This window comes from Lonchura striata, chromosome 2, assembly GCF_046129695.1.
Source record: "Lonchura striata isolate bLonStr1 chromosome 2, bLonStr1.mat, whole genome shotgun sequence".
Classification (NCBI taxonomy): domain Eukaryota; kingdom Metazoa; phylum Chordata; class Aves; order Passeriformes; family Estrildidae; genus Lonchura; species Lonchura striata.
In genome coordinates this window covers 25133951-25161752 of record NC_134604.1, presented here as the reverse complement: position 1 = coordinate 25161752, position 27802 = coordinate 25133951, and the positions used below count along the sequence as shown (strand labels likewise).

The following is a 27802-nucleotide window of genomic DNA, read 5'->3' as shown; positions in this document are numbered from 1 at the left end:
GTATTGCTGGCCCTGACTAGCTGAAAGAGCTGTCTGCACACAGTACAAGTGGGATTTTGACTGGGTGTGGGTCATTTGTAGAAAGATAGCATTCAGCCTTTGAGGAAAGAGTAATGGTGTGTGGCAGTGCAAGGGGCCATTTGGGTAGAGGTGAGAAGGGCCCATAAATGCCTGGGGAACATGATGTCAGTCTGTGTTTCTGCACACACAGGTGGATTTATAGATGTGTAAATACACAGTATATAAAATACAGAACACGTATTATATATATATATATATATATATTTATATATATATGCATATATGTGTGTGTATGTGTATATATATGTGTGTGTATGTATATATATATGTATGTGTATATATATATATGTATATATATATGTATATATGTATATATATATATATATATATATATATATATAAAAAATCTATATGAAAGCACAGGCAGGTGTGCACACCAGCAAGGACAATATGCAGAGCCAATGGGGTTGTACAAGGCTATTTCCAGAGGGTAAGGGAAAAGGAAGGATGCTTGCCAGCAGGCTAGCATAGCCAAGCAGATTTGCTGTTCAGCTTCATTATTTACTGGGTCCAATTAGGAAGCCAGGGGATAGGAAATGTGGCTGAGGCAAGCAGGCCTTCAAAGCCTTCCTCCTTCACACATCAAAGCTGTTACTGCAGATCCCTCTGCAAAAAAGGCTCTGCCAGCTCCGAGCAGCAGCAGCCGCCTGGCTCGCAGTGCTCAGGGTCATTCCCTCTTGGTTTGATTGTCAAGCCTCCTGGGCTCGTGCTCTCTCTATCTCCAGCCTCCAGAGCAGAAAGCTGCTCTTTCTGATTCACTGGGACAGAGTTAAGGAGCTAAAGCTTGGCAAGATGGTGTTTAATGGGGCTGTAGCAACAAGCCAAGCTAACTATGAACATGTGAAAGACAAAAATCCTGCAGGGAAGCAGGTTGCCTACAGACATGCAAGGGGATGGTTTAGGATGCAAAGAACTGCACTGAGTGAGAAGTCATCCACCTAGGGGAATCTGAAAGGATCCTCACAGGGAAAGGAGTGTACAGAACCAGGCAGAACAGCAGGACACAACCCTTGTCAGCAAGGAAGCTTTGGCAGTATGGTCAGAATTTCATCCCTTGATAATCTGCTGAAGGCAAATGTCTTCTCTTAATGGGATTGGAGTGGCTCTCTTGCCAGGAGTTGGCAGTCCCTCTTTCACCTAACAGAATATGTTCATTGCTATCAGTACCAAAGAGCATTGTCCAAACCTTCTCCCTCCCTGCTTTGATAAACTGCACAGTGACAACCATCAGTTCCCTACCAAAGCTGTCTCCTATGCAGAAACATTTGTAAATTCACTCAATGTATAAAGTTCTGTTCCTACTCCCCCCACCCCCTGTTTGCCTTAGAGGTTAGAGTTAATATGACTCACCTAATCTGGCTGCCAAAGTGAATTAGTGAAAACATCTCTACAGCTCTCTGCAAGATATCACATCCTGACATTTCTCTAACACATTGTGATACATCTTTCCTCTTGCTGCTCTGTACTACAACACCTCAATTTTATATAAATGCCTTTTGTTAGAAATGGTTAATGTGCTCTTAGAGGGGACAAGGCAGCAAGTAAAAGGGTCTGTCTTGAAAATTGAGAGCAGATCAGTTCTTGTAGCAAAATGTTGATGCTCAGGGTCAGCATTGCAGAGACAAGAACAGTGCTACCACTTATACAGCAAGAGACTGTCACAGAAACTTTCCCTGAAGTGTTATGCTTACACATGTGTGTCCTAGAGCAGGAGAATGAGGAGCTGAATAGGGTTATTGATGTCTTTGACATGGCTTTTAGAACAGAAGCTGTGCTTTTCACTTAATTCCAGGGCACTCCACTGGGCAAGCCAGCAGCTCCTCATGTCTTGGGAGGGGTCCAGTGTAGCTGTAAAAGCTCTCCTGCTGGACATGGTACACAGTACACTCCAAGTGTATGTATTTTTTTCAGGGGAGAAGCTCAAGAACATCTTCCCTTGGGAAAGCATCTACCCTTGTAGGTTACTTTGGAGCTCCACTGATGTAGTTCTCTGACAGACTTAACAGCACCCATAATGAGGGTGCCACTCTATTAAGAGCTGGTTAAGTCACCCTCAACCTTGTCTTCATTACAGTGACAGTCTTGTGACAAGGGCAAATTGCAGGAGAAGCAAGTCCCACTTGGAATGAACCCTGTGCATAAACAAGGCAGAATTGCAGAGCAAATGAGTTGCAAAACAGAGGCAAATTATATTTTAACCTTTTCTTTGTGAGTCTTTCCCTGATGTCTGATTAACTTTCCAGTCAACTCACTGACCTACCAACTGGGAGTGCTGCTGTGAAAGGAGTGTTGGTTGTCAGCTCAGTTTGGGGGTGGGATTTTTAAAGTGCTTTATTAGCAGGTAGCAATATGAACAATATGAACAATATGAGCAATATGAACAATATGAAAATCTGGGAATTAAGAGAGTTCCCCAACAGAAATTATCCCTGTTGTAGCAAAACCAGAAACAATGTGCTGCATCTACAAACAGCAGTGTGGTGCAGTAGTTGCAATGCAATCCTCCATCTGTGTTCAGCCACGATAACATCTCATCTGAAATGCTGTGTTCAGTTTGGGGTATCACACATCCAGAAAAATATAAACTTGTCAGAGAGGTCTAAAAGCAAAGAACAAGAATGATCAAGAGCCTAAAATTGTCTCACCTACAGAGGAAGGTTGAAAGACCCTGGCAATGTTCAGCTAAAAGAAAAAAAAAAAAAAAAAAAGATGACAACCGAGGGAGGAACTAAGTGATTTAAAAGTTGATAAAAGGCTATTGTAGAGAAGGAGGGAATGATTTGTTCTTTTTGTCTGTAGTGGCTAAGACAAAAGTAATAGCTTTAAATTGCAGCAAGGGAGACTCGGGTCAAACTTCAGGAAACTGCTCAAGTGGTAAGGACAGCAAAGCACAGGAACAGATTGTCAGGAGTGGCTGCAGAATCTCTGCTCCTGGAGGGCAGAGGATGGCTGTGTCCATGACATGACTCATGTGTCCTGCTTGAGATTGGGGAATGGATTAGATGGTGACTGAAGTCCCTTCCGCTTTTCTGAGACTCACCTAATTCTGGTTCTACTGGGGTTAGGAGTCCCTAATATATACATGAGTTCCAGCAATAAAAAACACCTGTGAAAATCCCACACTACTTCCTTCTCCACTGACTCATGACAGCATTAGCCCAGTGCAGAGCAGAGGACTGAGAGCCATGTCCTGGCAGCAGGAGCCAACTTTGCCTCCTTCCCCTGTGCAGAACGCTGCTGCCATGCAGGAAGGTCCTGCAGCAGACTGTTGGGGAATGCAAAAAACAAAGCAGTTGTAAATTCTAGACATAGCAATGAGATTTTCGCTACCTGAACATCTGGTAGGAGCTGGAAGAAGGGACTGCTGATTAGCCCTGCTGAAAGAGAGGGAGGGAGCCCTTGTCTTTACATGAGTTTAATAGGTACACTGCTGTTTTCATGCTGAGTCTCCATGACGGGGGGTTGGTTTTCTCCTAGAATGATTCTGAAAATTGCCTGTGGGGAAAAAAAAAAAAAAAAAAAAAAAAAAAAAAAAGACAAAAATAATTATGTAAGGGACAGAGTTCTGAGCAGATTTTGAAGCTTCTGAAGTTCCTCTCTGATGCTGAAGGGAACTGCACGCAACTGGCATCACCAGTGTGTGTGGCCAGGCTGACCTGGCCAAGACACTGCAGTAAGTCTGTGCCTCTGGGGTGGGATTTGTTGCAGGTGGCTCCTGAGAGGGAAGTTCAGCTCCAGAGACCAGACTTACCCACTGCTTTCATGCAGTTCCATAAACCAAGGTGAAGAGTAGGCACTATTTGAACTCTCAAAAACTGCACTTTTGTGAAGTGGGCAGGGTTTCAGAAGTGCTCAGCACCTGTTGAGCAGAAAATACCTTCTAAGCAAAGAGTTTTTTAGAAAATCTGACCACTCTCTGAGGAACCTGAATGGGAGCTCTTTTGATCTGACCTTTTCCTTTTTTTTTTTTTTTTTTTTTTTTTTTCTCAAATCTGTCTTTTACCCTTTTAGGGTTGGGGGCTGATTTCTCTAAACATACACAGGCACACAACTAGGGCTTGCCATTTCTAATGCTGCAGAGCAGTGCTTACAGCCTTCTGAGAGGAGGAAATGTGGTTCAGATTCTTTCCAGGAGATGCCTTACTTTGCTTTCTGAAGAAATAGGGTAGATGTACCAATCCTAATATTTCATGCTTCCCTGGCAACTTTCATGCAATGAATCCAATGTGTTTTACATGGGTTAACCTCACTGCCCTGCTCTAACCAGAGGTGGTGGGAGAGGGGGGGCTATTTGCTGCAGTTTACAGAGGGAGAGCAAAGGGGTGACTCACTCGAGGTCACACAGTGAATTAAAAGCAAGGCCACAGACCTCCCCCGATGGCTGCCCCATCCACAACCCCGACTGACACTCAAGTCACTGTTTTCCAAAGTGTGTAAGTGAGGCAGCACAGTTTAAATGTGTCATTTCATATGTACAGTAGCTCAGGGATGCGTGATGATTATTGGTCTCTGCAGATCAAATTGCAGTTTGTTTCTCTCAGTTTGGCCGTGTTTAACGGTAGCTTGATCTGATCGATGGCACTTCAGGGTGGTGGTTGCTCTGGGAGACAGAAAGATATTTTTCACAGTTTTGCAGTGGAGGAAAGGGTGCTGACAACACATCTGAGGACCCAGCTAGCCCTGATCCAGCACATCATCCACAGTGTGACTAACCTCTGGTGGTACTCAGCCATCACACTAGTGAACTTAGTCTGATCCTACATGGTGGAGATTTTGCTTCTCAGCCTGGGCAGCCTGTGAGATGCTATGTATTGTACCACCTGTATGGTGCCTGCCAGATTTTCAGTTTTCAGCGGCTTCTGAAGTTTTAAACGGCTCATGACTGTTGCTTATTTGCAGACTCCATGTTGTGATTGTTCCTCCATGACAATTTCCTAAATCTGAAAGTCTAACAGAAACACTCTCTGTATTTTTCTGTCCTACCAGGCAGAGAGTTTGAAGGTGAGGAGGAGTACCTGGAGATCCTGGGGATCACACGAGAGCAGTCGGGCAAGTACGAGTGCAAAGCTGCCAATGAAGTTGCCTCAGCAGACGTCAAGCAAGTCCGGGTCACTGTGAACTGTGAGTACATCACAGCTGGGGCTGGGCAACAGGGAGAGCTTTGCCCACAGGTGAGGGTTAGTTCAGTATAAACAGAGAAGTGTTTCTGGGCTTGGATTACACAATCTGAAGAGAGGGCACTAAGAAAACTGTCTGCAGTCAGACACTTGCCACAGGGTACAGTTTGTGCTTTAAACCTGGTAATATATAAGAAAAGGCTGGGGGAGGTGTGGTACAAAGAGACAGACAGAGAGGGAGAAAGAGAAAGAGCTGTGAGTTGGCCCCGTCTCTCCCCTCCAAAACACTGGCAATGCCTTGTTTTCACTCATTGATATTCGGGTGAAGAGTAGCGTGAAGAGAAGCTTCACCAAGGCAGCAGACAGAGATAAGGGAGGGCTCAGCTGGCTCAGAGCAAACACATGCCTGCCTGCACCCAGCCATCTCTGCAGAGCCTACACGGCTATCACAGCCAGGGGACACGGGGCAGAGGCACATGCTAATGACAGGGTGCAAACTTAACTTTTATGCTGGTTTCAGGTCATTAGTTTAAAGGTCTGTCTAAAAGACTCTTTGTGCACCAGTGCAATATAGAAAGGGGTTTTGGCCAAAGGATACAGCAATCCCCTAAAAGCACCAAGTAATCTGTGGCTTACTTCCACATGTGGATTGGGGCACGGATCCCATCCCATATGTGCTTAGACAGATGTCCACTCTGCTGGCATCCTCCTTTCACAGGAACACAAGATACTTCAAACTGATGTTACTCTTTAACCCTGCATGTGTATATGTCCACCTCCATACGTGTATGGCTTTGGCACCTGAGTGAAGTAAAGTGAGCTATCCTCATGTACCTGCTTCGTTTCCTTGCTTGGAGGCTAATAACTTTGCAGCAAGGATGGATGAATGGGAGTGTGTCCTCTCCTGACCTTCATCAGTTTAAATTCAGACTTAAACCAGAATATTAACTTAAATTGAAATTGGATATGGCTACAGACATATTTCTGGGTGCATATTCAAGCCTTGATTCACAAATAGAACTGCTAGGGAGGAGATTAGGGCAGAGAGCTGATGGCATCAAGGGTTTCATGTAATACCAGTCTTAATTTGACAGTAGGTGATTATAGAACTTTTCAATACCATTCTTGCTCTTCGTTTTTTTTCCCTTGGTCCCATGTGGGCAATTGACATCAAATCAACATTTCTGTCTTGCTTAGAAGTTGAGTTTATAGGCTCCCTGCAGCATCTTCTGAATATACTGGTTTTTATAGTTCCCTTAGAAACTGGGTGTCTGTGGTTTAGTATCAGCTGCCTCATGGGCCAAATTTGGCATTAATATGAACTGTAGTAGCAGATTTTCTGTACTGAAAGTATAGAAGTGTCAAAAACAGCTGAATTTATAAACGGGAGGCTTTGCACAAGAACCAATTAATAGTAGTTTCAAACATTTCCATGAAACATAATTTCTAATGGTGCTTTAATGTATTTGAAACTGATTGTTTGTATAAAGTCAGAATGTTTGATTTTGATTTAGTTTCAACACACAATAACTATACCACAGTAAGAAATTAAACATTTTAACTGTTGAAAAATATGAAAAAAAATGATGCTAATATGTAGTGTAATTTGTAATGTAAGCAACTTAAAATTCATTAAGGACAGATTTTTTCTTTTGAAAGAAAGGGAAATAAATCTAAGAGACTATGAGTATCAAGCAGGGAAAAAAACAGTCCTATTAGAGGAATGAAAACTAGATATTTGCATACATCTTTCCTCATCCTGCTTTGTTAAACAACACCACAAGAAGCATAAAGTGGGAAAACCACAGTAAGTTTGAAAAATGGGGCCTGTCCAACCTCAGGATCTTCCTGGCCATCTCTTATCATCTGCTGTGGAGCACTGTCAGCTCGGACTGCAGGAGAAAACATTTCACTTTGCTTTGGTCTCACACTACCACCTTCAGGCTTCCCAAGTAATTGCCTTGGCACATCACAGGGAAACTGAGGCCTGGGAGGAGAACAGCTAAAGGGAACCCACCCCTGGCTTCACAGGCAGCAAAGGGCTGCACACAGAGCAGCTGCTTTCTGCAATAGGCTGGTTTGTTTGGGACTGCCACCTGCCCCTTCTCCCGGGAGAGCACTGCACCAGCTTCTTCAAGTGGTGAATATGGGGGCTGCTCAGAGAGAGGGGCTGGGCTCCCTGCCAGCAGACTGGGAAGAAGGCACTTGCTGGAATCATTTTCTAGGACCATGGAAAGATGCCCGTTCATTCTGTGACTCGCCTCTTGTACCAGATTCATGAAATAGAAAGGTTTGTCTTGCTGTAGACAGTAAGAAGATAGACTGCGCAAACCAAAAAAAATCTAATAAGAATGGTTAAAAAATCATCTTCACTATCCTTTTATTATCCCTCCTCCTTTTCAAATTAAAACATTTACATGAACTTAAGCCTCTGAATGTAGGATCCTATTTATGTAAACTTATTAATATTTATGATGTTAGAGGGCGCACTGCAATATCCCTAAAGCCCTGCATAAAATCCCAATTAAGGTCAGGGAAGGGATCATATTGAGATGGCTAATGTGTTCACAAACAAATTTCCTTCCCTACATTCTCCAGACAGAGTTATTTTCTTCTCTTTGACTGACACAATACATTTTGCTTCTTTTTTTCTTTTTTTTTCTTTTTTTTTTAATTTGGCCTTTCAGTTCTGGGACAGATACAGATAGCAGAGTGTGTTTCATGGTAACTTGAGTCTCAGCAAAGTATCTGTCTGAGTCGCAGCCCTGTAATCTCAGGGTATGCAAGTATTAGTGACGAGAGACAAGGCACTTATTCCTTGATCCCTCTCAGCAGTCAGGTGGAAATAATTCTGCCTTTTAACATGTAAAGCTTATCGCTTAATATTTTGAACATGGGGCTGGGATCGAAGATGCCAGTGCCTACCCTACCTGCTACCCAGCCAGTACTGAGACCAAGCTCCGGCAGAGCACACCAATATATCTTCCAAGTTTGTTTTGCCCATGGCACAATGCTCAGACTTCACAGTAAGCAGAGGTGGGAGCACCATGCTGGGCTGAGGGCAAACTTTGCAGAGCAGTCACAAGCAAGCCCTTCTGGAGCTTTTCACAAAGGACCATGTCCAGGAAGGTATCAGGACTTGTAGCCTTGGACACCTAAGCGAAGTGTCTCAACATTGGCTCTCAGATTCACACCCACAGCTTCTGCTAAAGTTCTTCTCTTTTAAGCCATTAATGCATTTCTGTTTCATACATGTTCCCTCAGTCCTTTCTTAATATAGTTTTGGCATTAGGCAAAGAGTTTGTGTGGAATACAATTTTCACACTAGTGTTAAATTCCTTCTTTATTCCTTTAATTTTGCTGTCTTCCTTTACCCTTGATGAAGTCTTTCCTTCATCTTCTTCTCTCTGATAAGCCCATGTGAACTACAGATCCATAGGTAAATAGAAATAAATTGCAGAAGTCCATCATTAACCTTAACTTTGCCTGTGTATGCCTGTGCATTTATGACAGAACATTATTCAGCAGTGCTGAAGAGAAGCACGTGTAAGGAGTGCTGCTAATGTTGTATATTAAGGAAAGTTCAAAGAGCAGTGTTCTGCAGAGGAGCAGGGGAGGAAAGAGCCACAGCAAACAGCTGCTGTGAGCCTCCAGTAGCCCAAAGAATTTGCATGAGGCAGGTGTCCCTGACATAGTTTCACTGTTTTGTTCCACCTGGAAGTGTGTGGATTGACCACGTGTTTCCTTCCTGCAGACCCTCCCACCATCACAGAGTCCAAGAGCAACGAAGCGGCCACGGGACGACAAGCCTTACTGCGGTGCGAGGCATCAGCAGTGCCCACGCCTGATTTCGAGTGGTACAGAGATGATACCAGGTAAGGCCTTCAGCTTGCCTCTTCCCTCCTCTCTTCTTCAGTCCATTGAATAGGGGTTCCTGTCATCCTCCCCAGCTCCTCTCAAACAAATTGCTCCTTACAATCCATTTGAGACATAGCATCCCATCAGTCTTGGCAGAGCCAGCATGGTCATGGCTGGAGGAAGTAATTCCTCTCTGCACTGGAGATGCTGAAGGAAGTGCAAAGGATGGAGCTCTTGCCTTGAAGTAAATTATGGGCCAATACCCAATTAATACACTGTTTGTGTGTTTAGAAGCCCATGATACAGACCAAAAAGTTGGTAGTATAAGTCTTCACTTAGGTAATGCTGCTCCAGATGCATTCTTCTAGGGAAAGGAGCTGCTGAGGTATGAGATTCCCTCATCTGTGCAACCTGAGCCTTTCAGACTTGCATATGAGAATAAATGAGAAGAGAAAAAGGATCCGTCCTTTCTACCTGAGCCTTTACCTGGCATTAAGAAGGTTATTACCCTACATTTTAGGGTAGCCAGCCCTGAACAGGGTGCCCAGGTTCAGGGTGACTCAGCATTGGTACAGGCGCATATTGTGAATCAGTGTTTCACAAAAAATATGTTGCTCAAATACAGACTAGCCTTCAGCTGACCACGATGTGTTCATTTCCAGAGTGACTCAGTGCTGGATAAATTCTTCCTCCCTTTCCATTTTCTTGGGTCTTCACTGCTTTACCATTGGCATTTAGTCCCGCTGAACTACTACGTTCCTTTCATTTCCTCCTCCTGTTTTCCATCTTGGTCTCTTTCTTTGGTCTTCCTTCTTTGGTCTCTTTCCTCTCACATCCCCTCCCTGCTTCCCTCTATCCTCACCTGCCAGCTGGACTAAATGACTTTGCTGCGTGCTGGGGAGGGATTTCCTTCTCCGTACACAGCTGCCATTGCACTGGGCACCTCTTCTCTTGTCTTCCCAGGATAAACAGCGCCAATGGTCTGGAGATAAAGAGCACGGGGAGCCAGTCTCTGCTGATGGTGGCCAATGTCACTGAGGAGCACTACGGGAACTACACCTGCGTGGCTGCCAACAAGCTGGGAGTCACAAATGCCAGCCTATACCTTTACAGTAAGTACGGGAGAGGGTGAAGGGAGCCTCACAAAAACACAGCTGTGCAGGAAGCACATGATAGCCAAAACTCAGGAAGGCATCTGCTTGACAACCCAGTCCCCTCAGACCTCCAGCCATGACCTGGCTTCCAGCACTCTGCTTCAGATACTTAAGTGTTCATACTTGCCTTGGAACACAAACACAGCCAAATTGAAAGCTTTACAGTCAAGCCCTTTGATTGACTGGCTTTACTGAAGACAGATTTTGTTAAAATAATAAAAATGTGTTTGTTTTAAAGCTGGAAACAAAAAGCCCTTTAGAATGACAGACCCTTTAATAAGTAGACAGAAGGCCAGGACTCAGAGGATCCATGACAGCTGAGAAATGACAAGTAATTCAGAGAGATGGAGAGAACTAGCCACCGAGCCTGAGGAGAACAGTGACAGAGTCAAGAAAAAGAGAAATTGGTTTGAAACTGGAAGGGACAGAAATGAGAAAAGACAGAATGATTTTAAAGGGATATACCATAGGGACCATGGGGGAAAAGGTAATCAACAGATGAAATATGGAATAAGGTTCCTTGGATCTCATTCTGCTACCTTTCAGTTACTGAATTTGTCTTAGTAAGTATACAGACAGAAGCTGGGACTAGACCAAGCACTAGAGCAGAGTTACCTGCTGGTTCTGAATTTTGCAGCTGATTCAAACCTGACCCTAAACAGAGCCCCTCCCCTGCCCCCCACCTACCATCCACACACACATACAAACTGTGGTGTATTTAAAATGCAGTTTCCAATTCCAGGTCTAAAATTTGGGCTAGGCTTGGCCCACATGATATTGGCATCAGAGATACACTGCAGCAAAATGACCCACTCACACAAATGAACACGTAGGCACAAAAGTGACTGATGGCAGTGTTCCTGTGACAGTCTCAAATTGAATTAAAACTCTCATGTCATGACCTGCATGTCCTTTTAATCAGAAGAAAACAAAAAAAAAAAAAAAATCTGTGTAAAGCAGTCAGTATGGGATGCAGTTTAGTTTTAGTCTAGTTTCTGCTCTCACCAAAAAATCCAAAGTTATAGTTTGGTTATTTTTAACAGATGTAGTGCAAAAGGATAAATCCATGGGCATTCTTTGTTCACCACCTTTGGATTTATTTCATGGCAGTTTGAATATTTGCAAGTTGAGGTATATTTTGTGGCAGTTATTTTTTAAAGAACAGATATCATAAAAGAACATATATTTGATTTCCTGTAGCATTGCAGCACACAAAGCAAATTTGTACTTTGAAAGTCTTTTCACCCTGGTCTTGTGACTGTCATGAGAGTCAAAAAAAATCCTCAGGCAGCAATCTGGAACACAATTTTCAAATACTCCAGATTTGTTCTTGCTGATATTAATATAATTCTAAGTTTAGAATCCATTATTTGTGACTGAATTCTAAATTTGGCCCTCTCTGTTGGTTCCTGTTACACAGATGAGCTGAAATGCATCATTGAAACAAAATACAAGATGAAATTCAATAATGTATATATGCACATATGATTTTAGCTGGGGGGGTTATTTTGCTAGAGAAGCATTTTGCATGACTTCAGAACTTCACCTCAAAGGATCTCAAAGGATTTGCTAGCAATGAATATTTTAATATCCCAAGTCATTTAGAAATGGGTGAGTGGTGTTAGCACCATTTTGCAGTAGGAAGTTAAGGTACAGAGTGAAGAAGTGGTTTACCCATGGTCATAAAATGAGTGGCAGAACCAGTGAGAGACCCAAGGAAACCTTGCAAAGTTGCTGTTCCATGAGGAAATGTAGCAGCTCTTAAAGATTATTTGCAACAGTGGGGATCCTATTTTAGCCCCTTTTTGATGTGTAAGAACACTTTCTTTCAAGTTTTGGATTTGGTTTATCATTTTTTAGAAATTCAAGGCTTGTTTATACTGGAGGACACTAGAGCACTTCACAAGAGCCAGGAGGATGGAAGTGCAGGAGCTGAGAGAGATTTGATGATTTTTAGTGAAGTCTTTCTAATTTGTTTTTATTGCTTGGTTAATCCCTACTTTTTCACTGTACAATTGCTTCATATTGTTTCAGGAAATCTATGTTCTAGTTAGTGCAGAAGAAGGAAAGAGAGAGAAAAAAAATAAATTCAGGCAGACTACAGCTGCTATTTTGAAGGTTAAGAAATCAGGGGGGAAATGAGTGAAGGGAATCCAGCTTCATAAAGATAAAGAAAGCTGCTGAAAAAAACCTACAAGCTCAGATGAAAGAAATACTGTAGTGATCACACAACAGCTGAAATAACAGGTAATGCACATTCCCAGCCACACACCCAGACAGAAAAATATAGTGCCAAGTTTTTGCAAGGTACTGAAGATACTCAGATACTTGGGAGTGTTTTTCATCCCTGGAATCAGAGATCTTATTTCCTTTTTAAACAGAGAACAAGCTCACTGTATAGCAACATCCCACCAGGGAGGTAAGTACAGCAATGGTTCCTCAGCGTCCCATTGCAGCACAAAAAAGAATGGCAGCAAGGAGTGAAGAAACAACCAGAGAGTTAATAATGAGCTACTGGCAGCTCTGTCTGAGGTGGAGGGCAGACAGGGAGCCAGCGAAATGATGTGAAAGAAGAGTTTAGCAATAGAGAAAAATTGGTGGCTACCATTTCATGAAATCTCAGTCAGCATTGAAAAACTCTCAGAGAGACTGAGTGCCTTAGATGTCAATGTCATAGATAGAAGATGCATTAAAATACAAAAGCAGCCTCCTTGAGCTTCATGAATAGATACCTAGTGATCTTCCTTAAAGGATGTAGCAGTAGGATTGCCTGATGTAGGTGGAGAGATTTTACCCCTCACTCCTGGAGACTGAGTTTACAACAACATAAATATGGCCCTACCAAAGGTTTAACTTGCCCAGGAAACTGTCTCCAACAGCAAATTTGGAGTATGTTTGTAGAGAGGGTACTTAGGTACAGTTTGATGATACAACTGATCTAATAGCTTGCTGACATTCCTTGTTCCCCAGCCCTTTTGCTCATCCTGCTCTCTGCCACATGTTTTTGTTGTTTCTCATATTCTGCCACTCAGTGGACAACCCACTGAGGTTGTCCAACCTGCCAAACCAGTGAATAGGTAAATGAGCTTTACTGCTCATCTCCCTAAAATTCCCCAAATGTTTTCTTTCGCTGTACTGAGCTGAACTAGTTGATGGCTGGGCTCAAGAGGCACCAAAGCCCACGCAAGAGAGGAAGCTCTATCACACATCTGTGGGTGTGAGGAGCTGGGAGGCAGAACCATGTCTGGCAGCTCTGGTGAGCCAGTAGGTTGATTCAGCTCTGCAGAGCCTGGGAGCAAGGTGTTTACCTCTAAGCACAAGAAAAGGGGCAGTAATACACATCTCTGTGAAAATCACCTGACAGAGAGGCAAAGCTAGGGCTGCCATCACAGACCAACAGAGGCAAAAAGCAGTGACACAACTGAAGCAAAAGGGTTCTTCCTCCAAGTGTATTAGGAGATAGGGAACATGTTTTCTTTTTGTTTTACTCATCTAGCAGTATTATGAAAAGCATTATGAGTGAAAGTCACAATTTATATCTTAACACATGCTACACAGAATTGCGTGTGTGTATGTGTGTGTATATATATATATATATATATATATATATATATATATATATATATATAAGCACATAGCAGATACACATTTGCTGGAGGAACACAGATACATAGGTTTATGTGTAGGTGAGTATGAATACATAGGCATGCACCTCTGTGATGCAGAAGCAAACCCACACACCCCTCCACAGGCACACACAAGGAGGTGCAGCACCTGGTACATTCTAGCAAAACAGAGAAAAGAAAGAAATGCTTTTCCAAATCAGTTGCCTTCTGCCTCCTGCCGAGCTAGCTCATCCCATAGGCTGAAACAGGAGATAGCAGCACACCCTGATGCCATCCTGCTGGCTCAATTGGCTCAGTTATAGGAGACTGCCACATCAGCAGGTCCCCTGCTGCATCCTCTGCACCCTTTGGGGAATCAGCAAGCGCGGAGGTGAAGCAGAAGCTGGCAAGACAGTGCCAACTCAAGAAGCTTCAGGCTGAGCCCAACAGTTTTGTTTGCAGCAAGGCATGTTCCTAAAAGCTGGTATTAGCCTCTAACTTGTCTTTATTTGTTAGCATCCTGCCACAAGTGTGCATACACTGATACCCCTCCTTCCACTCTGCCCATGCTTTGTTGTGACCTGAGCATTTGGTTACAGTGGTGGCTGCTGGGGTTTGGAACCTCAACTGTGGCCAAAATCCCTTAGTGGCTCTTAGTGCACACCCCCTGTTTTCCTCAAGGCTGTCAATAACGGGGAGACTCAGGAGGGAGGAAAGTGGTTTGGGCTGGCAGTCAGAGGGGGCAAGGCTGAGACACTGCTAATGAGCCAGGGTGGAGCAATAAAAGCAGCACACAGTGGGAGAGGGGAAGAGACAGAGTCCTTGAATAGAAAGCAGCATGATAATGAGGCTGTAGTGCTTTGCTTTAACTGCTTATGCTGTGCAGCCTGCAGCCTGCTGTGCAGGAAGAAGGTAAAGGGGAGTTGAGTTATTTAACTAAACTAAATAACAAGGAAGTCTTGTCAGCACAAACAGCCTGCTTTCGCAGAACAATAGTCCCCTGTTGCTACATAAACAGAGAGATCCAGTCTAGACTTGTATTTGATCTCCGCTGTGCCTGCTGTGGATTCAAACAACTCCATTACCACTGTGAGGGCAGGAGGTCCGCCAGTGTCATAGGGATGGGTCTGACCTGCTCAATCCTCATGAGCTCCAGCAAGACACAAACTCACTCCTTGCACCAAGGATACTGTACAAACAGCATAGACCTCCAAATAGCTGGGCCTAGGTGATCCGAGAGTATTAGTGGCCTACTGATTTATCCTGCCAAGCTCTGTGTCCATCAGCAGTGATCTTAGAGGTAAGCCAGGAGATAACTCATTGCCCCAGGCCTATGAGCTATTGCAGCTAAATGTCTACCTATGGATCAGTCCACGGGTAAGAGCTTGTCTCAGTCAGTACAAGGCATCCAGCAAACTCTGAAGGCAAAGAAAGGAAACCTGGTGACAATAGTCAAGCCTGAGGACCTTGTATTCTTGGTTTTGTGTCTGGCTCTGCCAACAATTCAGCATTTGACCTTGGGCAAATTGCTTACTTGCTTACTTGCTCTTTGCATCACCTGCACCATCTGTGAAGCAGAATCAACGCTACTCACACAGAGGTCTCTGATACTGGTTTCCCTCAGTATCTGTGCAATTCTTTTGGGATCCTTTGTGGAAGAAGCAAACCGTGAAGCCAGCAGTGACGTATATCAAAGTCCTGCTGTGATGCATAAGGAGGACACATTATAAAAACCCTATAAACAAGATAGCAGGCTCTGCCTACACCTGGAAGATGATGAGTCTGCAAAAACTCTGTCCCTCTCAGAGGACAAAAACTAAAGAAGCAGAATAGAATACTCTTGAGGATTTGCCAGTGTGACTTCTCCCATGCACAAATCCCCAGGAGAGCTGTCCTTGGCAAGAAATCCATTTTGGAGAAGGTTCTGGGGAGGCAACAACTACCCATGGAGGACTTCCACAGCTCACCTCTCTGCCAAGACTAGCTTCGAGACAGAGGTGTAGCTAAGAGGAGCTGTAGAGTGATGACATGAGTGGTCTTGAAAGTCAGAGGGAAGACATGGACCATCAACTCCAATTACCTTCACTGCAGGTGCTTAATCCCTCTTGCTGTTTGGCTATTATTTGTTTAGTTTTTCAAATCAGTTCCCTCTGACTCCCACTCCCAGGGGATGCTGATGTGTGTTAGGCATGTTGCTAGCAAAATGCTCTGTATATGAAACTTACTCGAGTTCATTTAATTTGGGGATGGACAACTCCATCAGGTTTGTATCTGCTGCTTGCTTGGTGTGAAAAGTGGCTTGTCCTTTTCTCCTGCATGTTGCTTATTGTTTTTTTTCCCCCCTTAGAACGAGTTTTACCCACACTCCCCAATCCTTTTCCAGGTCAGTATGTGTTTTATGTTGAAGTAGCTCTTTAGCCGGGTCATTCTCCGTCATCCTGACAAATGCTCAGAGCTAGGCATGGGCAAAACAACTCAGAAATGCAGGAAAATAAGGGCTTTCCCTTCTCATTTACGTGTCATTTTGTCTTTTCTGCTCACCTTCCTCATCCTTCTCTTTCCCTCTCCCTCTTCAAAAAACCAATCAACTGAATAACAACAACCTTTAACCAAGCTGTGAGCCATGACACCAAGTTGTCACCCAGGTGTGGACAGTCTTTAGTGAGGTTCAATCTCCCTGCAGACCTCCTTCTAAAACACATTCCCACCCTAAGCTGTCTTTGCCCACTTGTTCAGATTTGGATCAAAAGCAGACCCAAAATTTTGCAGAGACAGTGGAAAGAACAAGTGGAAAACTAAAAATTAAAACACTGCCAGTTTTTTTCACTCTAGTTGAGCATCTTATCATCCACCGTGAAACACTTTGTTTTCTCATGCTTTTATAATCCCGCATCTGAGGCAGAAAGCATGAAAAGAGACACATGGTGAGGTGTTACTGTCTGCTGTATTCCAAAAGGGAAGAAGATATGAAGGAAAAACAGGACCTGTTTGGTTTTTTTCTGTCTCTGTGTAGCCCACTCCTGCTTTGGGTGCAGACAGCATGGTCCCAACATCCATATAAGATTTGGGATTTGGTTGTGAGCTTTTCATTCTGAAAAAGCACAGACAACAAACATGTCCAGAAAGCAGGCTACAGCATTTGAAAGTGGTGTTTGAAACTAAATCAACAGTAAGGCAGCAAGTCCCTGTGTTCACTGAAAAAATCTTGGCCTACAGCTCCTCAGTATCTTTGTTTTGCTGCCATATGAGGAGGATGCACTCAACTTATGGGCTGCTCAGAGACCTAAATTGTTAATGTCTGCACAGAGCTTTGGGATAGAGTGTTATTAGGAATCCATGTTGTTTTGCAAAAGAGCACCTGCTTGAACAAAGCACCTGCAGGTACTCCCATGAAAAGAACAATAAATGCTGGGTGTTACACATGCTCCGTTTAACTACTTTGCTGTTTTCAAATCAAGCTCTGCTCTTGGCAACTTATTCAGGCTCAGGATGTAGTCACAATTGCCTATTTAAAAGGCAAATCCACAAATACAATTAAAGAAAAGTACCTTAAAAAAAAAAAAAGGGAAGGGGGGAGGTAGAAATCAAGCTACCATTAAAATTAAATCCCAGAGAGTGATTTGTAAATAACATTCAAGGAGCTGAGAAAAGGAGTAAAGTAGGCCATTGGGAACCTACTGTGGAAAAATAAATCCAATTAAACACCATTATCTTATGTATTGCAAATGAAACTTGTGCTTGGATATTAAATTAAAGTTGCTGAGGCTGTTTTGGATGTAAGGTTTTGAGGAGTTTTCCAATTTTAAGTGTTCTTTTTTTTCTAAGCAGAATTTTTCAATGACAAATATTTTTGTCTGATGAAAAACCCAGGGCTCTTTGGTTTTATGATTATTTTTATTATATATCCTTAAATTCCACAGGCAGGCACTGTTAATTTTTTTCATAGCCATCCCTGTTTACACCTGGTTTTGAATTAGGAGCCCATTAAGCTAAATGATAAAGCAAAATCTGTGAGTGAGCAAGGCCAGGATTCCCATTACAAATACACCTCCTAATCAACTTGCCAAAGCCATCCTGCACAGCTTTAGTTGATCCTTTAAAAGACTTTCCCCTCCTGTGCCTGAAGCTGTTATATTTTTACTGCTCCCCAGTCTCCTGAGGTGGTCTTGAAGGACATCCTGGTGTGCCATCACTCCTGTGAGGAGTCTCCAAGAATTTGTGGTGCAAATGCTGGTGTATCTCCAGTTACCCAGGACACACCAAGAGGATTTTGCAGAGGGGGAAGGCAGAGTTTACATACTCTGGGCCTCACTTGTTTTCTGACAGCCCTTACCAGCTTCTTTGTTGAGGGACTTCAGCACAGTTGCTGGTGCTTTTCACATTTACTTTTACTTTGCTGCTCACCTTCAAAGAAACCTTGAGCATCGAATTTTTTTAGACCTTTTTCTTTCTATGAGTTGATGTTCTGAACAGTAGTCCTCAGCCCTCAATTAAGCTGTTCCTCAATGACCAGAATCACAGCCTTCTTCCTCTTTCTCCCTCAATTTTCATTTCTGTTAATCCTCAGTAACACTTCCCTGCCCTGTGGGGTTTTGAGCATTAATTTAAAAGGAAGGTGATTTGAGACGAAGAGCGCTCTGGTCCTGCTAAGCACTGCTATCATTAGCTAGCTGCTGTGGAAACATCTTGCTTTCAGGCAAGCTGAAGACTCAGAAGCAGCCCATTCAACTAAACAAATGGGACTTGAATTTGATGAGACACTTTCCTAAAATGCTGGTGGAGCCCAGCTGATTCAGCTCTCAACTGAGCTGTCCTTGATAAATTTTCCAGCTCTCCTGATTTTGCAGCCTGGCACTCAAAATGCCTTGAAATGTCTTCTGGGATGATGCCACATCATCACATCTTTCTGTCTGCATTGTAACATCATGTTATAATGGGCTGGCACAAGACCTGGCTGTCACCAAGCAGGGGCCTTACTGCATCACCAGGTGCCTTTTCAAAAGGATTTTTCTTCTGGAAAAAGAGAATTTGTTCATTCCACACCACATCTGCCAATGGAAGGGCAAGCATGGCTACTGTTGAACCTTAAAGGGACCTGTCATAAATATGGCACTAGCTCCATCTTTTTCCTTCATTGTCCCTCATCCTCAGCCCTTTGAACATGAACTCCTTTGCTTTGATTAGCACCTAGTGTCCACATCAGGATGGCTTGGCCAGACTGATGGGCTTCAAAGCCTGTGAGTCTTCCTCACAGGAGTTTTATGATGAGAGCTTGCCAGAGGCTAAGTAGGGGCTTTCTCAGTGTGGCTAGCTTGATGCCCTGGGAGCTACACAAGGGGGATGTGGTGTTTCAGAAAGCATCACATCCAGAGCTGCCCACAGGGCAACAAGTATGTCCATCTTTGGGGCCTGATAAGACAAAGTCACAGCCATCAATAGGTTGACACAAGATTTATAGCAGTGGCGTGTTAGCAACTAGTGGAGTGGGAGGGAAAAGGAGTATGAGGAGTCCTGCCTTTCTGCCAAAATGTGCACTGATCGGAGAATGACCCTGTGTGACTGTAGATCGTAGATAGTCTCCATTTAGCTGTAGTCTGTGTAGCCTGTACTGTCACTAATGCCTTCATCAGGTGGGTGGGAGCTGGGGGAAGGGAGAAAAGAGGTGTTCATTTGGGTCTGATGGCCAGAGTGGGAAACAGAGAGCAGCTTTCTTTCTAATACCCTCTGAGTCCTCTTTCCTCTCTCTGGGTGTCCTAGCTGTGTAGAAGAGAGCTCCTCTGTAGCAATGACCACCTCCCACTCATCTCTGCTCCCCTCTTGCTTTCAGCAGTGCGTGGCACTGCCGGTTCTGCTGAGCCGGCTGCTCTCGAGTCAGTAGGGTCTGCTTTGGCAGAAGGGTGGACCTCTGAAGCCACCAAAGCTAAGGAGACAAGCAAGGGGGATTACAACAGAGACTACAGGCTGTAAAGGGTTAACATTTTATGGAGGTTTGCTGACTAGGCAGTCAGCCCTGCCAGTGTGATGTGACCAGCTGAAAAACCCATCCACCTCTGGAAGCATCTTCACTGAGGCCTGAGGGTGCTTTCTCATTTGGGCTCCAGAAAAGGGTCAGTGAAAATCCAGGCACTGAGGCTTGTGAAACAAACTGGTTGGCAGAGCTAGGGAAGCCACAGCATAGACAGGCCAAAATAGACAATCTTGTATCTTTGTGATCCCGACAAAGAAACAGAGAAAAAAATAATGGTCATAGGGACCAAGCACAGGAGGGTGTATTTGGAACCATGTCAAGTCTGGTATTCCCATAAATCCTAAGACATTCAAGGGACATAGTTCAGCTGTACTGGTCACTCCACAGTGACGTGTGGCACACCTCACTTCCCTGAAAGCTGCCTGAGCCCTGGCACTGGCAGCTGATCATGGCCATGGCCCTGGATGGGAAGCACAACTCATGGCTCTCCTTGCTTCTCATGGGTGGTATCCACCCAGATTTTCCAAAGAGCTCAGTGTCCATTTGGAGAGTACAGAAGGGATTGGCCCTGCAGGATGGATGCTCAGACAGACCAAGCTTCTCTTGCTGCTCAGGGTCAGTGTCAGTCCCTGCGAGTGCTGCAGGCACTGAGGGCTGGGACTGAACTGGGTGCCAAGCCTGTGGGGCCTTCAGGCCAAGGGAACATGGAGAACAAGGCAGGGTGAGGGCAAGCAGCCAGCATCACAGTAATTGCTTTGTGCTATTTCATAGGTACAAGGCAGGGGATGGCACTGTATCTTATTTTGGCTGCGTGGTTTAAAGTGAGTAATAGCAAAGTCAGAGGTGATGATAGTGTCTTCCAAAAGGAGTTAGTATGAATGTAGACAAAAACAGCAACTTAAGGAAAAGAGACATGCCAAGAATTGATGCCAAGCTACCAACATTGCTTGGTGGGTTTTGCTGAATAGCAACAGACAGCTTCTGTTTGTTGAGATTGCTTAAAAAATTAAAAGCCAGTCTGCTTCTTCCCACCCCTCACCAAAAAAAAAAAAAAAAAAAAAAAAATGTAGAGAAAAAAAAGAAGCTTTCTTAGAGAAAAAAGAGAGACACAGGGGGAAAGAAAGAGAAATGGCTTCACTGCCTGATCTGTTTCTGTACTTTTTGTTCATTATTTTAATTTAGATTGATTTATTCCAAAATGTGCCTTGGGTTGTATATATTTGCATAGTACAGTGCTGTGGAGAATCCAGTGAGTGAAGATCAGCAGCAGAGGGTGGGAACTGAGACTGGAAGTCCCAGAAAGGTATTCCTTCAAGCTGAGCCCTTGTGGTGGATAAGGAAGACGTTTCAAGGTCTGTGCAGTCACCGCTGTGGCTTTGCATGCATGGAGAACAGCCCTGCAGAGCAGAGGTCAGGGCACAGCAGTCAGGTGGGAGAGTGGAGCTTGTATGGATCCAGTGGGGGAGAAAACACATAACTGCACTGCAGAGATTAGAAACAAACCCATGGAAGAGTGACTGTCGTGGAAAATCAGTTGTCAGATAGGCACAGTGATAGTATTAGTGTTGTAGCATGGATAGAGTACCCTGCAGAGCAGAGCTGGGGCAAGCTCTAACCCACCTGAGCCAGATATCCCCAACCCAGAGGACACTCATAGTCTGATACTGTCTGCATGTTAGGTGAGCTTATGAAGCCATCAAGTGAACCTTCCTCCTTTGGAGACATTGAAGATGACCTATCCCCACTGCACTGCAGGTGTAGTTAAATCTTTGCTCTCTCCCTTCTGATCTCCTTATTTCTTGTGTTGACTGGATGACTGGAACTGCAGAGGGCAGCAAAGAGGAGGATGAAGAACTGCCACTGTTGTCTTGATTTAATCCTTACACACACACAAAAACTCCTCCTACTCCTGTGAGAAAATGACCAAAGAGTAATTTCCACCTTCCTCCTCCTTGTCTTCGCCCTTCTATTTCCAATGTAAACCACTCAAGAACTTGCCTAACAAGCTGGCCTCCCCTCTGCTTATTGTCCCAAGTGAACAGTCTCTCCATTCACTAACCCATGACGGTGAGTTGGTTTGGGAAGCAGCAGGTTTATCTTCCCGACTCAGGCAGTGCACTGGGCCTGCTTGTGAACCGGCTGCCATTCAGTGTCTGCTCTGCTGTTGATAAAGCACATTACACATGGCTGGGCTTGCATGATTAATACAGCTGTCTAAGCACTCTCTCTAAAAACAAAAACAACCAGCAAGGAGAAGGGAGGTGTGGGATTTGGGAGGGAGGGAGGGAGGGAGGGTGTGCATGGGGATAAAACCCAACCATTCCAAAGAAATCAGGCTTGAAGAAAAAGCAGAGCACTCTTGAAGGCCTTCCCTCCCATGGGTGAGCAGGTCTGTCAGCAGAGCTCTCCTGCAAAAGGGAGAGGCTTTGTGGCAAGGTGAGCAAGGAGCAATGTGCATGGTCCTTAGCCAGCATCGCCTGCATGTCCCTCTGCAGCCTGGGGAGTGGATGCATGGGTGGGAGCATGGGATCAGGCCCTGGAGAAGGATGTGCTCTGACCAGCATGGCTTCTGCAGGTTCTGGTCAGGCAGCCCCTCCGGTAGGTGTTGCAGCTACATAGGCACACTGACACTGGTGACACTGCCCAGCCACGTCACCGTACTCACCCTGTGCTCAGAGGCACAGCCCACATGCACTGAGCAACCTCCAGGCACCCGAGAACATCTAATGAGGAACAGGAATAGCTTCCTGCATCTTTCCCATTGCTCCTACTCATCCGGCCAAAGGCCTGCTCAGCAGCCTCTGTAAGCTGTATTAACTTTCCCTTTTTAGTACTGGTCTGGGAATGGGCAGTGGGAAGCCAGGATTGCTTCCTGCTCTGGCTTTTCCAGGCCTGAGCCAGGTATTAAAGCCATTAATACTTAAATTAGCCACTAATAATTAAACTGATAGGGTGTTAAGGTGACCAGGAGTCTTACTCTGGGATTGCACACACAGACACCTCCATATTTTGATGAGAACTACAGGGAACACAAGGTAATATTTACTTAGACCTCACACTTTAGAGACATATACCAGCACATGGGCCCACTTCGATTATCATGACATCTCTAATTCACTGAAATACTGAGAGTGATATCCCTAAGACCTCAAGGACAGGCTGGGAGGACACTTCTATGCAGATATTAGAGAAAGATAGGGAGAGCAGAGGCCACAGTAGGACTGGATTTCAGTACTAGAGTAACCTCAAGCACACTGGCCACCCTCCACCCCAATTTAGTTCTTTTTCTGCTCCAGTCATCCCTACGCATGTGCCCCACCTTTCAATTCCTTTCCACAGCCACTCAAATCTTTCCCATGCCATATATCCAGTAAAGCTTGTAGAAAACCATAGGAAGGATGAAGTGAGTAAACAGACAGACATGAAACTGATGAAAATATTAATTTTTCAAGAGGTTCCAGAGCCTCCAATTAGGAAACCTGCTTCCTAGGGCTGTGTGTGCTCTGGGTGATGGGAGCTATGCTGTTTGTCCTCTATTGAGACACTGGGTTATGTGCTTGGCATCACCTTTGGTCTGCTGTGCCCTACACATGTGCTTGAGAGATGAGCAGGAGAGGGATTGCTTTTTCCTTGGAAAGCAAAACACAGAAAAAGCTCAGATCTTCCCCATAATGACTCCTGAAGAAGTCTGTGCTATGTGGTTTGTTTGTTTTGTTGGTTCTTTTATTCTTTGTTTGTAGAATGAGAGTCTTTAATGTGTGATTTGGAGAAAATGCAGTTTTAAGTATCTGATTTTGTATCAGTCGCTGGGGAAGGTTGGGTTTGGGGGGTGGTTTGTTTTTTTAATAAATCTTCAGTTGCTAGGGAAATTAAAAGGGTGGGAAAATATTCTTCAGCTATGAGAAAACATAGAAACTTTTTATATACACTAGACAGATCTGATGATGAAAGACTTGTGTAACCTTGAAACAAAGGTGGTCTTCTATCCACCACCAACCTCACTGGTCAGGATAACAGTTCAATTTTAGACTAGGACCAGCTCCAGGATAAATGGTGTAAGCAGACAGCTCTTGAGCACCACAAACTTCTCAGAAAGACACTGAGAAATACAATTTCAGGGATATTCTTCATACCTTAGGGAAGGATGGGTGAGCTGCATTACAGAATGAATCTGCATTCCTCTAAGACATGAGGCATGATAGATGAGTACTTCGAACACCATGAATGAGCTCCAAAACATGGGGAAGAACTGTTCAGTGCTAAAAAAGCATGAGCAAATTCTGAAATACATTAAACCGAGTGCAAAGATTGATAGACACTAGAGACATTTCCTTAATCTTGTTGGAGAGTTGCTGGAGGGTATTCTCCCCAGCTTACACAGTGGTACTTGCACCTCTAGGAAAGCCAGCCTACTGCCACTGCAGTCACAGTCAAGTTTTAATTACAGGAGCAGAAATGGAAGTGACAATGGGGAATGAGCAAATTAGCTTCAACGCTGAGAACAGGGAAGAAAAAAATGTGTCTTCTTCTAAGAGAAGGGGGGAGGAACAGGAAAGAAATAAAAAAAAAAAAACCCAAATGAACCCTAGTAAGTAGAAGCTGGTAATCCCTAAAGCCTCAGAGTAGAGTGCAAAGCCCTGGAAGAAAGAAATTAATAACTTTCAAAGTATGACCTTGAAAATGGAATTAACAGTATTCCTCCCTTTTAAGCCTCCATGATAATAAAGATTTCATCTTCTGAAGCCCTGGCAAGAGAGTCAACAGACTAGGAAAAATTACTTCCTGCAGAGCAGCTGGCAAGTGCAAACCCTAAGGCCCCTACATAGGCCCCAAGGAGTGAGATGATAGAGACACCTGCATGATGCACATCCTCTTTGCCTTGTGCCTTCTGCTTTGCAGGTGGGGTTTTTTTCTTCCCATCTCCACCTCCCATTTCTGGTCCTTGTCTTTGCTGAAGAAGCAGAACTCCAGCCTTCACTGTAAGCAGAGTCAGTTTATCAACAACATGGAGCCTAGAGTGTCTCAGAGTGGACAGCACCTGGAAAAACAGCAGGCTGGCTATACTTAGTTTGTCATCACTCCTTCCTTCCCAGCACAGACATGTTCCCCAAGCCCATCCCATGCTGTTTTCTGGCTTCTCTTCCATTCAGAAACTCATGTGGACCAATTACCCTCTAACACCAGATTTTACCTTGCACTCCCTGGCAGGATCCCCAGGGCAGATTCCCCAAAGCAGATCAAGAGCCAGGAGCTCTCTGATGCCCTTCGAACCTTCTTTGTAGGCCCTCTTCCATCAACAAACTGCAGATATGTCAAGCTCTGGGGTTTTGTTAATGTAAATAAGAGAAAAACTGGCACCTGCATTTTAGTTTACTCAGATGATGAGACTGGCAAATCTGGATGTGAAACATATAGATGGGTGGATGATTTTTTTCCTTTAGGAATGTATCTGCTCTCTGCTTGCATCTCAAATGATCCTTTTTAAGGATCTGTGCTGGGAATCTCGAAAGTAACGGGTTCAGTTTCTGCTGGTGATTATGGTGCACATATTTGGAGGCATGCCTCTGGTGAACATGTGGGTTCACTTACACATCTGCACTCATTTGCCTCTTGAGCAAGGCTCATGTGTCATGGCACAGCCTCCATCCCCCTCTCTAATGGAACCCTTCAAGAGTGCTGCTGGTGTTACAAAAAGAAGCTGGAGTATTGTAAATGCAGGTGAACCCAGTGGGAAGAAATTATGATGTCTGATTATAGTTCAGAAGGCTGAATGATTTCTTTATCATACCTATACTAAAATATACTATTTAAAGAAGAAACTAAATATACTATTTAATATACTATTAATATATTAATATATTATTTAAAGAAGAAACTAAAACTACTTACCTACTTTTTCTAACTACTATATCTAACTCACAACTTGTGACCCTCTCTCAAGAGTCCAGACACAGGTGGATTGGATTGGCATTCAGGCTCAAACAATCCTCACCAGAATCTAATCAAGTAATCACCCTAGGTAAACAATTCTCCAAACACATTTCACATAGGAAAAACAAGGAGCAGAAATAGGAATTGTTTTCTCTTTCTTTCCTCTGTGCTCCTCTATGAAAAATCCTGAAAGAGAGAAGAATGTGCCTGCCACACTGGAGGGCGTGGAGAGACAAAGGGGGCATACCTGTGTGGGGGAAGTAGAATAATAGAATGGCTTGGATTGGAAGGGACCTTAAAGACCATCTAGTTTCAAATCCCCTGCTATGGGCAAGGCACCTTCCACTAGACCAGGTGTCGGAATCTGTGGTATTGATGATTCTGAGATTGTAAAAAGTCTCTGTCTTTCTGCCCCATTGTCAAAGAAGAATCCATAATTCATCTGTGCTGGTTTTCAAGGTTGTTTATTCTGTTTATCTCTAACATGTTCTGCTGCCCTGCCGCAGGTCTGTCCTGCAGGGCAGCGTGTGGGGCTCTGCCCTCAGTGGAATGTTACAAACATTATATACCAGAAACTACCTGTGCTGTATTTACAATAATGTGCCAATATCTGTCACCTACGTTGAACAGTGTGTCCCCAGCTTAAACCAATAGAAAAATGCCAACACTACAGTGAAACATGGAGGGCATGAAGAAGGAGAAAAAGGACAAGACACACCCAATTTCCTCCATCTTGTCCCTTTTAGACCTCTAATCTAGAATCCTAAAATTTTACTTTTGCACTGTGCCACACTTAATTATTACTTATATCAAACACTCAGAGCTTGTAATTCATCCTGTAAGATTGAAAACTCTTTTCCATGGACAGAGATCAGAGTCAGTGTCTCTGGGGGCTCTGTACAGGGGGGTTCCTGACCCCCTGCCAGGGTCCCAGGCCTTCCAGGGCAGCCAGAGGGAAGCCCTGGATTCCCACACCAGGTTGCTCAAATCCCATTCAATCCAGCACTGAACATTTCCAGGGAGGGGATATTCACAGATTCTGTGAATGCCTCACTACTCTCATAGTGAAGAATTTCTTCCTTATATACAATCTAAATCTACCCTCTTTCAACGTAAGACCATTATCCCTTGTCCTATCACTACACACCCTTACAAAAAGCCCTTCTCCAGCTCTTGTCAGCCCCTTTTTTAGGTACTGGAAGACCATGGTGAGGTCTCATGGAGCCTTCTCTTCTCAAGGCTGAACAACTCTGACTCTCTCAGCCTCTCTGCCTCTCTTCATAGAAGAGGTGCTCCAGCCCTCTGAGAATCTTCATGGCTTTTTTCTGGACAGCAACAGGTCCATTTTCATGCTGGGGGCCCATCATAAGTGGAATAAGTAGAGTGGGTTGCAGACTTCACCATCACTCCCTGCACCCTTGGTTTCTGCTGCTGTAGTGGGTATGTTAGCGTTCAGAAACACACATAATCACAGGATATGATTATATGCAGGTGCTTTTATTAAGAGCTCTGGGAGTCAGGGGTACAGACCCAAATCTGACTCCGCCATGGCTTTCGAGCTGAAAGCATTTTATATTCTTTCGTCATATAACTTACATATTAATTATTAAACATATTGTTCTATTGTATACATTGACATGAGTTTCTTGTGGTCTTTCTTAGGTCCCTGACCACAGTTTCTCATGATTATTCTTATGATTAAACAGTAATTATATTTAATTACAATCATCACATCTAACAATTATATCGTTTATCATGTACTAGCTACACAGGTGCAGTTCTAGCAAGTACTAGTTCCTCATGTGCTTAAGGTATTTATTTTTCCAGGGCGTACTAAGCTTATTTTCCTGTTAACCCTAAACCCCCATGATTTCAAAACCCTTTTACTGTCAGGTAGATATCCTGCTTTTTATGTGTCTTCCAAAGAGGTTCTGCCGAGGGTGCAGCTGTAGTGGCTGTGGAAAGATGCGGGCTGGCGGGAGCAGATTCCCTGCCAATGCGTGCGGCGGTGCGCGGCTGGCTGCCGGCGGCGGCTCGGAGCGGCAGCGGGCACCGTGCCCGGTGCCGGGCGGGACCGGGGCTGTCCCG

The 27802-nt window shown here is 44.1% G+C and overlaps 1 protein-coding gene across 4 annotated transcripts in view; it reads left to right on the top strand.

Moving 5' to 3' along the window:
- LSAMP (limbic system associated membrane protein) overlaps nt 1–27802 on the top strand; it is a 1016243-nt gene that overhangs the window by 974169 nt on the left and 14272 nt on the right. For 3 of the 4 annotated variants that reach the window (XM_021549182.3, XM_077781239.1, XM_021549181.3), the window contains 4 exons: nt 5068–5202; nt 8953–9073; nt 10020–10168; nt 16163–16198. In XM_021549182.3, coding sequence (XP_021404857.1) covers nt 5068–5202; nt 8953–9073; nt 10020–10168; nt 16163–16198 — 441 coding nt within the window. The remainder of the gene's footprint in view (nt 1–5067; nt 5203–8952; nt 9074–10019; nt 10169–16162; nt 16199–27802) is intronic. The other variant, XM_021549183.3, reaches the window with a different exon arrangement.